This window comes from Rhincodon typus, chromosome 20 (genome assembly GCF_021869965.1).
Source record: "Rhincodon typus isolate 14 chromosome 20, sRhiTyp1.1, whole genome shotgun sequence".
In the NCBI taxonomy this organism is placed as follows: Eukaryota; Metazoa; Chordata; class Chondrichthyes; order Orectolobiformes; family Rhincodontidae; genus Rhincodon; species Rhincodon typus.
The window spans coordinates 42,464,000-42,474,642 of record NC_063351.1 but is presented as its reverse complement, the minus strand read 5'-3'; the positions used below and the strand labels follow the sequence as shown (position 1 = coordinate 42,474,642).

The following is a 10,643-nucleotide window of genomic DNA, read 5'->3' as shown; positions in this document are numbered from 1 at the left end:
TAACTTCCTAAGATAACCGCTAACGTAAGGGATAATCTAACCCCATCGTGAGTGAATGAATGATTTATTGTCACTTGCATTTTACAGTGAATACAGTGAGAAGCTTCAATAAGACTTCTACACTGCCTCACTGCCACCTGTGAGGGACCCAATGTAGACATTGCCACTCTTCAGGTGCCATCTCACCGATGCCACCAAGTCCCATACTGAACTCACTTGCCAGGAGTCCCTGGCTCTGCTGTTGCATCGATGACGCCAGCAGTCCCTGCTCCGGCCATACCACACTACTGCCACTTGCCAGCACCGGTAGAGTCCGTGGCTCTGCTGCCAGGCCACCTGCTGCACCAAGAGTCCCACAGCAACTGCGGATGTCATTGTGCTGGCGCCAGACTGCTGCCACCACCGCTTCTGATGACCCTGAACACTGGGAGGACGTCCTTACTGCCACTGCCAATGCCTCCAATCGCCCAGAGGATCCATATCCGCCACCACCCCCGAACACCAGGAGGCTGTTGCCACTCCACACGCGGCCCACTCTCACTGCTGTGTCAATGCTGCCGATGAACCCAAAAAGAGTAGATAAACAAAATGAAAAGAGAAGAGGAAAAAAAAAAGAAAGCAGACGAGCCCCAGGCAAGAGCCTGCACGCAACCCTGCTATACCACAGCCAACCTTCACTACTTGGTTGCACCTTTGATTTGTACTCATTTGGCCTCGCTGGCTCCAAGTCCTCCAAAGTGTCCTCCTAGTCTAACATTCTCCTTAATCAAAGCAACTTCCCACCCTTTTGACATCCCTCTGTCATGCCTGAAACGTCTGAACCCTGGAATATTGAGCTGCCAGTTCTGCCCTTCGCTCAACCAAGCTTCTGCAATGACTACAGCATTGTAGTACCATATACTAATACAGGCTCTAGAGCTTATCTACCTTGTTATACTCCTTGCATAAAAATAAATTATCTTCAGACTACCACAGGCCAAGCCTGTGCTTCCAATTAGATTCACTTAATGTCTACCTTCTCCTTGACCACATCGCATGCTGACTACTGCTCTAGTTCCCACCCCAGCCCCACATTAGCCCCAACACCACACTAGCTTAAATCCCAAGTGGCACTTACAAACTTCCCTGCAACAATACTGGTGCCCAGCCAGTTTAGGTGCAACCCATCCTTCTTGTACAGGACCCTCCTGTCCTGGAAGATTCCAATGATCTAGCTAGCTGAAGCCCTCCCACCTACTCCAGCTCTTTAGCAACACAGCTGTATTATCTTCCTATGTCTGGTCTAACTGGGCAGTCTATAACCACAGCTGTCAGTCTCAGGATAGGCCATTTAGGACTGAGATGAGGAAATACTTCTTACTCAGTAGTCAACTAGTGCAATTAGCTACCACAAATGGTTGTGCAGGCTGGCTCAGGAGTATACTTAAGGAAGAGATACATAAATTGAGATATTAAAGCCACCAACAGGTCTGGAAAGAAAATGGGAATAAAGGTAAAGTTGCCATAGTCCCGGCAGGCTGCGCTCTCATTCACACAGATGACTGTTGATGGTTTAACCAAAGTGTCACCATGCCTCAGACAAGGGACAAACTTCAGAAGGTGAGAAGTTCAAAAGGTAACCTCAGCTGGTGCAGGAATTAAACCCACATTGTTGGCTTCATTCTGCATTGCAGAACAACCGTCCAGCCAACAACCTCAAAACAGAAGACAGCATTAAGGTAGAGGATCAGCCGTGATCATGCTTAACGGTGCAAACTCAAAGGGCTGAGTGGCTAACTCTAGTTGCCTGGTTTCTATGGCATGGGTACTATGGGGGTGGGGGGGGTTAGGGATTATATATTTACAATGTGCTTCAAAATATTTAAACTTGCTGCATGCAAATAGTTTTTCAGTTCTATTTCAGTTTGTGTAATGATGCGCTTTATTTGGTCACCATTGCAAGCCTTCCAGGTGAGGAGACTGGGTGCCCCCCTCAAACAACCAATTGTCACATGTTGCAGTACACCACAGCTCCTGCATATTATCAGCACCTCATTCAGTCATTGCTCGAGAGTCCCACCCCTCATTCATCACCACTATTCATCTTGTCCACACATCCAGAAAGATCAAAATCCTTGTCCTCTTCAAGTGGGAAATAACAGAGGGCTCAAACAGTCAGATTAGAAAATTTATCTAATGCTAAACAGGAGTTTGGCAGATTTATAATTGCAGAAATAGTGATCATTTGATTCTCATTTTATATATATATTTAAATACATTACAGAGTATACAGTGCTTTATCAGAACAGTACGTTATAGTCAGTGTCCAAGCAAAGAAAAGCAGGTTTCAACTGGCAGAATCATTACTTGTTATTAATTCCTCTGATGAGCAATGTAGATGGTCCAATAAAGCCTAGTAGTGCTATACTGAGGGCCCATGCTTGGCATATCCCTGCAGAATATTTATTAGTATTTACTTGTACTGAATGCAGCAGTTCAGACTGAATGGATGTTTGTCCTTCCATTCCCATGTTACCATGAATGGTGTTTCAATGCCAGGATGTTGGTCATAACTAAGACAGGATCGCTGCTGGGAGAAAAGAGTGAGATCGACTAGGAGAAGCCAAAAAGGTCAGAATGAGGGGGATTGGATGAAAAAAAAAAGGACAATGTTGAGGTGTAGAACAATCAACTGTGCTGAAAGTGGGCCCCTGGACTCCAGACATCTGAAGGAAGTGGAGAAGAAAATATGTTCCTTTGGGTAGACTGTGACCATCTAGAGGCTCCTAGCTATTTAGGCCATCCCTCAGGGAGGAGTCATAAGGTTGATGCCTTACATTCCTTTCTACTTTATAGCTTAAATGGGAAATATCTTGTCAGAAATCAATCCCTACAAGGCAAAAAAACCATGACAGTATTGTAAACATGTTTCTCCAGTCAATAACGCAGCACTGTTGCTCAAATGCTTATGACTTGAGCTTTGATCTACATACAGCAATAAGTTCACAGGTTCAATGACAAAGAAAAATTGGGGATTGGTTTGCCACTTGTGTGACTGAAGATCAGTCACGAGGAACACCATGAAGCAGATCTCCTCTCACTGGCCAGTTTATCCAAATGGGATTTCTTGACCAGCGTGTCCTCAGTTAGAAGAATTCAATTCTGCCAGAAGTAATGCACGATCCAGAGATTTTACAGACGAAACAATCAACAGAACTTCCTTCACCACAGCCATCCTACAAAGCAAGGCCTTGCTGTCCCAGGATCCCATGCTGCTCTGGTAAAAGAACAGATCTTGGATCCTCCAAGGTAGGAAGGAAGTTGCCCAAATTCTCATTAAAAAGGACCTGTACTCAGATGTGTAGACAATGGGTGGGTACAGCTCAGGATTATACTCAGTTGGTATTTTTTGGTTAAGCCCAACCAGGACTGACTGTTCTGGGATATGGTGGAGAAAGTTAGAATATGAATAAAGAAAGTTATTAAAAACAAAACCTTGGGAGTACAACACAGGTGGTACCGTTCAGCAAGCAACTTATTTTGGTTATTTACAGCTACTGGTCGAGGAGAATCAGCTCTGCAGATGGATGAGATTTCTAACAGCAAGATTCCACACAGTTCCCATTTGCTATGCAGGTTGGCGCTAGAAACACACACCAGGAGACAAGAAAATAATGATTCAGAAGTAACCAAGATAGACCAAGTACAGTCTTGAGACTTGAGTGAGGCCATAGACTTAAGACTAACAACTACCCAAATGAAGAGGTAAAAAAGTGGAACAGCGAGGGAACAGAGTGGGTCTTCAATCATGAGTGCAACTTGTGATTAAACACACCAAACCATGGGATAGAAACAAGTGCAGTGCAAGTCCCTCAAGTGTGGGGGAAAAAAAAAAGGATTTTGGGAAGTGCTCATCAATACAAGTTGAGGTCTGCCTCAAACTATACCATCCTTTCTTCCCTCTGCCACCAAGTTGTGAAACATCTATAATCTCCAAATTTTGATTTACTGCAACTAAAAACAGAACTTTACACCTTCCAATGCAGTAAACTAGAGTCCCATGCTTGTAGGGAGGAGAGAGAAAGATTTCTGGTGAATTCAAGAGCAGGGAGAAAAACAAATAGGTCACTGGTTAATTAAAAGCTGACAGAGAGATTTGAATTTTAGTTAAACAACAGTGCAAACCAAGTATTCTTGTGATATTTTCATCAGCATCCAGATCAAACTAAACTTCATCAGATCCTAAGACAGTGTTACTTACATATTGCAAACAAAGTTCATCAGCAGCTCATGTTCTAGTGAATTTTCTTCTTAAAAGAAGCTCAAATACATCCCTGTGCAAGTCACAGACCGCAAAAGGAAGCAACTGGACCCAAACTATTGCAATGTATTTTCAGTGCAGTAGTGGTTAAACTAGGAGTGCAAGATGCAATTTAGTTCAAAAGAATCATCTGACAAAATGGAATTGGGCTGGTGGCTTAGAGATCCCAAAATTTTACATACTTCTAGAATCTTCCCAGAGATTGCAGTCAGACAGTGAGTCACATTGTGTGTGACACAGAAGCACATGAAACAGGATCTTTACAGGCTATTATCTGCAATTATTCTGACTGGAACAAGATTTGAGCAGCAAAAGACCATGTTAATGCATAATCCCTTAAGTATTTGATTCACACACATTCCTGTGGCCTTTAAACAAATGCTATCACTTTTTTTCCTCTGACTGCACAATAACGATTCAGTCCTGCTGTATGCTACTCAGGTAGGAGGAGATAATGGAAAACTCAAAATGCAGAAAGGGATGGGGTGGCAGGGGGAGGAAGAGGTCTGTACTGAATCTCAAACCTCATTCAGATTAATATTATATCATCTATGTTTCAACAGACTAAATGGGAGGAAAGAAGTGCCTCCCTTTTAAGTTGCAGTGGCCCGATAATTCACAGGTGATGCTCATAAGTTAGCCGCAGATCTGCAGGCAGTTTTTTTAAAAAGTTAGAGAACAATTTAACATGCCACTTGTAAAACACGCCACTTAAAATCAACTTTCCTTCAAGACAGACTAATGTGAACTGTTGTGCCGGATTCATGGGGCCCCATTCCTTCATTTTTAAATGCATTCTGCTAAGGACAGTGAGGTATGCATAAGGAAATGGAGGAAAACCCACAAAATGACAAGTCAATAGACAGGACTACTCAACCCACTGAACTATGTCATGATGAGGATCATTCCTAGCAATGCCTGACTGCACTTCACTGTGCTCCAGCGTTCTCAGTAAGAAGGGTGCAGTGAGGGGAGGAATCTCACACCGAAGGGACAATTTTGATGTGGCTTCAACAGAGCCCATAGTACAAGTAATTGTCCTTTACTCACTCACCCCAAAAGGCATGGCTTTTGTGACCTCAAGCACCTGATCCAAATGGTGATGCACAACCACAAGTAGTGTTGGCAGGTTGTCTGAACACAAGAGGATTCGGACCAACCTCCATACGTATTTTCTTGCCATGGCTGCTCAACAGTGATCAGGAGCAGGAATTCACATTCGGCCTCTAACCTAGATTAGTTTTAGCCACCTCCCCCAGTTACCTCAGCCTCAACTGTTAAAAGTGATGCATTACAAAATTAACATTAAAAATCTCACTACTCACTTAAGGTCTGCTCAACTTTATTGGTTTCTAACCTCACTCCCCACCTCAAAAATCATTAAATAACAAGGCAACTTCAGCTATTGCAAGGACAATAACAACCCATGGGGTAATCAATTTAAAAATCAGTCCTAAATGGACCAGAATGAAGAATCATTCAAGAATTTTACCATATATAGTCATCCACTATACAGCTGCAGCCTCCAACCTCCTTGCCCGAAGCCAGAGTCCCTTTTAGACACAAGTGGTAGTTACTTTAAGGGTGGGTAGGGGAGAGGATCGATTGCCTGACCATGTTCATGACAGGCTGGTTGTACACGCTATTCTTGGGCTTCAACCTAATCATTCTTCCACAGCATTTAGCTCACGCAAGCACCAGAGTGTGAAGGCACTGGATTGTTTTTTTTTTTAAAAATCCTGTCCTGGAGGCTCTAGAGGGACATCAGCTGAAGTACAAAAGAAAAATTTTAGCATGCTTATGGACTTAAGTTTAAACATCCAAGAACACCGCGCTGTTAAAACCTTCAGTTCATACTGTAGCTGCAACTACAGATTCAAAATAGCTTAAAAATAAGGCATTTATTTTCATGAGGGTCTGGTTTGTGTAAATAAAGCCTGTCACCTGGCAAGTGAACAGGTGATGCAGAGCTCAGCACAAATGTAAACTAGCAAGAAATCTCAAGCCAAGCACACTTTCAGCTGCAAGATAGTCTCAAAGCTAAATATTGAGAGAAAAGACCTCAACATTCAAAATAACACGGCTGCCCAACTCACCTGGCTAAATTGCCTTCTGATTAATACAATCAAATAAAAACTAAACCCAAAACAGCCATATTTGTCAGTGCTGTAGTTTCCTTTCTTTTTGTGACCTTGTGCTCAAAGTGGAGGCCTTTGTTAAAATAGCTTCACTTACCATTCACATGATTCGAGTAGGTCCTTTTGGTTTTGCCCACAAGCTGTTTGTGTTAATTGCTCCGACTTAGAGTTTTGGGATGAACGAATGACAATAATTTTACTCACCCCTCAGTGACCAGAAGGAACTCTACCCACTACTGCTCAGTGACTAGAAGGAATCCCAATTCCAAATGAAACTCAGGAACGAGCAAGCATTTGAACATACCCCGTTGCTACCACACGAGACATGGATCAGTTACAAGAGGTAAGTACCCATATCTGATCCTTCACATAATTCAGTAGAATAGTTCAAGCCAAGAACTAAGGGTATGTGCAGTAGTCTTTCCAGTAGGGGGCAGAGAGGGTAACAGAAAGCAGGCACCACAAATGGTGACCCATCATTGATCTCCTTTTCTCTCAAATAGAGTAGAGTTGCAGTTGTTCAGTCTAGCCAGGAAATGAAAACAAAGATTTAATTTTCTGTTTTAGGTGACATTAAAGCAGGTCAGCTCTCAGAATAACCGTAAGTTTAAAGAAGTTTTCATCTGTTGCTTTCTTACACGCTCACCCCAGCATCCCTCCCAGAGGTCAGGCATCTCCCACATGGTCAGATTGAAAGCAGCAAGAGCAGGGAAACCAGGTTTTTTTTTGGAGGGGGGCAGACTGAGGAAGACAGAAGTAGGAGTTAATGATTTGTTCAGCCTACTGCTCTCTCCAGTTTAAAACAGACTCATCTCATTTCTCCAAAAGAAAAGTGCAAGTGGGTGGAATCGGGAAAGTGAAAAAGAAATGCAGTTAGGCTGAAGGGCAAGGAAAAGGAAATGCAGCAGCTGCCCAAATCTGAATCTACTCAGCAGACCTGTAGGTCACAGCAAGGTGCCATGATATACTGAGTACACAGAACAGCTACTTGCACGTTGTGCAATGTCTGTTAGCCATTCTTCTGGCATTTTTAAAAAAAACATGCGGTATTGGCTTCTCGGTTAGATTATTTCTTCTTGACAATTACCTCGGCTATGTAGCTTAACAGTCATTTCACATGCATATCTTTTCCAATGCCCCAAGCCCCCTCTAAAGCACAGACGATGTAAAAAGAAAGGTGGCTGGGGAAGGGGAAAAGATGCTTCAATACCAGCCACAACTGATTTTTTTTTTAATATATAGAATTGTAAAATCATGCTGCATATTCAAAGCAGAAGGTTCCAATTCAGTAAGTTGAAGCACATTTTGGTCCAGCTGGCATTCACATTAACACTGGCTGCACCGAGTGCAGATTTATATTATCTTATTCATCTTCTAGTTCACCATTCGCCCACTTCCACAGCTGGATCTTGAGGCTACTGATACCTTCTTCCCGGACTTTCTTCTCGAGTACAGCATCAGTTTTGTCGCAGTCCTCTACGTTAATTTTTTTCTCCCTCTTATAAACACAAACAGCAAAGCAGACTTGAAAGGAACATGATCGGATTGAGAGATTCCTAGACCAGCACAACCAGAGCACACTGTGAAGTGCATCTGGTTGCATTTTGAACCAAAACAATTTTAGTGCAAAGGAAGATAAATCAAATTCCAGTTTCAGGGACAGGTGGTTGGGGAGCGGCTTAAGACAGGTGCTGGTAGCCTGACCACACATCAGCTCAGCTGCAGCAGCTATAAAGAGTCCAGTGGAGGGCAGACAACCCAGCACCCATCTGATGAAGTGAATATACGAACAACTGTTGTGGAGGGGGAGGGGGGAATTCAGGGTAGACAAGAAAGGAAAAAAGTGTTCGGGCTTTTTTGGGGAGGGGGTGGAGAGAAACAGAAGGTGAAGGAATTAAGTGCAAATCACTCAATAATTCCCCTCGCACACCATTTCTTGCTGATGTAGTGAAGTCTTGTGCAATAATCACATGTGGGATAAAACACAAAGTAAGGTTTTCTCTCTCTCTCTCCAGCTATGACAAGTCCACTGAGTTCTCACATCCTGGAGAGGGGAAAGAGGCCCAGGATTATCAGGTTATTCAACCAGCAAGCTGTTCCCAGGGGTGGTGTTCTCTTTCCACATCCAGTTGTGCTACCACCATGTAAAGAAAGGCTTTCTGCTCTGGAAGCTCTGTGTGTACAAGTCGTTACTGCGATGGTGGCTTCGAGTTGTTTCCACAATGACGGGCGGGATGTGGATGAGCAGCAGCGGTGACTTCCCATCCTTTAAGGCCTGCATGAGATTTAGGATCTGGGATTGAGGTGGGTGGTAGGAAGGGAGTAGGTGATGGGCAGGGTTGGAGGAAGGTATAAAAGAGAGAGGGGGTAAGGAACAAAGGAGAAAGCAAAGTTATTTTACAACAATATTAGACTTGACACCAGACAGATTATTCACAGAATGATTCAGTGTCTGTTCCTTCTATCTTAAGGGAATGGGGTGGAGGGGTTGGGAAGCAGGACATCATCTCTCCTGTTCCAGCTATGAGTAAACATTTAGCAACGTTTCAGAAGTTTATCCAGGTGGTTTCACATCCAGTGCCAGACTAGACAGATGAGCTGTGGAAGACTATTCAGCAGCTTAAAAGAGAACAGGCAAAGCCAAAACTTTATGCAGTCTCTACATGCATAGCAAATCTTGACAGCACAAGGGTTACCATGCGATTTGATCATGAAATGCGTCAGCCAAGCCTGAACCCTTAAGTGTCTCTGACAATCTTCACGTGGCATATACTTTGGGGAGTCAGTCACTGGATTGTATTTATTTGTTCGTGGGGGTGTGCGTGTCACTGGCTGGCCAGCATTTATTACCCATCCCTAGTTGCCCTTGAAGGTGGTGGTAAGCTGCTTTCTTGAAAGAATGTGGTCCGTGTACCGTGCAGGGACCTACAATGCCCCGAGAGGGAATCCCAGGATTTTGACACAGTGACAGTGAAGGAATATTTCTAAGTCAGGATGGTGAGTGACTTAGAGGTGATTGTGTTCCCATGTATCTGCTGCCATTGTTTTTCTAGATGGATGTGTTTGTGGGTTTAGAAGGTGCTGTCTGAGGATCTTTGAATTTCTGCAGTGCATCTTGTAGATAGTACACACTGCTGCCACTAAGTGTCAGTCATGGAGTGAGTTGACGCTTGTAGATGTAGTGCCACTGTCCAGTGGCATAGGCTAATTTTCCAGCAACATGAGTTTAAATCCCACCATAGCAGCTGGTGGAATTTAAAAATTAATAAGTGCAGAATTAAAAACCAATATCAATAAAAGGTGACCAATTTGGTTCACCAATATCCTTCAGGGAAGAAAAGTTGTCAGCCTTGTATGGTCTGGTGTACATTTGTTTTAATTTGTTTGTGGTATGTGAACATTGTTGGCTTGGCAAGCATTTATTGCCTATCCCTTAATGACCCAGAAGGAAGTTAAGAATCAACCACATTGCTGTGGTTTTGAGTCTTACGTAGGCAGACCAGGTAAGGATGGCAGTTTTCGGACCTGAAAGAACATTAGTGAACCGGATGTGTTTTGATCAGTGGTCACATGGTCACCATTAGACCTCATCTGACTCATGACCCACATGAGCCAGCATTTATTGCCGATCTGTAAAGCAGACATTAACTTTTAACAGTCCTCTGTAATGGCTGAGCAAACTAGTTCAAACAAAATCACGGCCTTGCCAAAGGACACCCACATCATGAAGAGTAGTTTAAAAAACTTGCAGGTTAGCTGACTTAATACTCCCCAGCTCAGAGGCACTCATGTCTATTGCCTACTTTAGCAGGGATAGCGGACTGTGCAGACAATGAATACTTTTTTGGGTCAGCGTGTAGCAATGGTAACATTTCAAAAACTAAAATAATAGTAAAACAATTCCAGAGGTCACCAGTTACATCAGGCAATGCAAGAATTTGATTCAGTTTCCTACAAGATCTGTCTGAGGGTGTAGTTCAACATAAGGGCCACTCTTGATTCATGTAAAAAAGAGAAGTGAAAGTTGTAATAACAATGGATTGGGCAAGCAAGGAGAATGGGAAAAACCCCCCAGTGAATACTGACCAGGAATAGCCACTGTGATAAAAACAGTGTGGAGAAACTCAGATAGTAGGAACTGCAGATGCTGGAGAATCCGAGACAAGGTACAGAGCTGGATGAACACAGCAGGCCAAGCAGCATCA

General features: G+C 43.3%; 1 protein-coding gene across 1 annotated transcript in view; it reads right to left on the bottom strand.

Moving 5' to 3' along the window:
• Positions 1-2,220: 2,220 nt before the first annotated feature.
• pi4k2a (phosphatidylinositol 4-kinase type 2 alpha) overlaps positions 2,221-10,643 on the bottom strand; it is a 42,781-nt gene continuing 34,358 nt past the window's right edge. Inside the window, exon 9 of the mRNA XM_020519881.2 lies at positions 2,221-8,731. Within this exon, the coding sequence (XP_020375470.2) occupies positions 8,573-8,731 (159 nt within the window). The 3' untranslated portion in view covers positions 2,221-8,572. The remainder of the gene's footprint in view (positions 8,732-10,643) is intronic.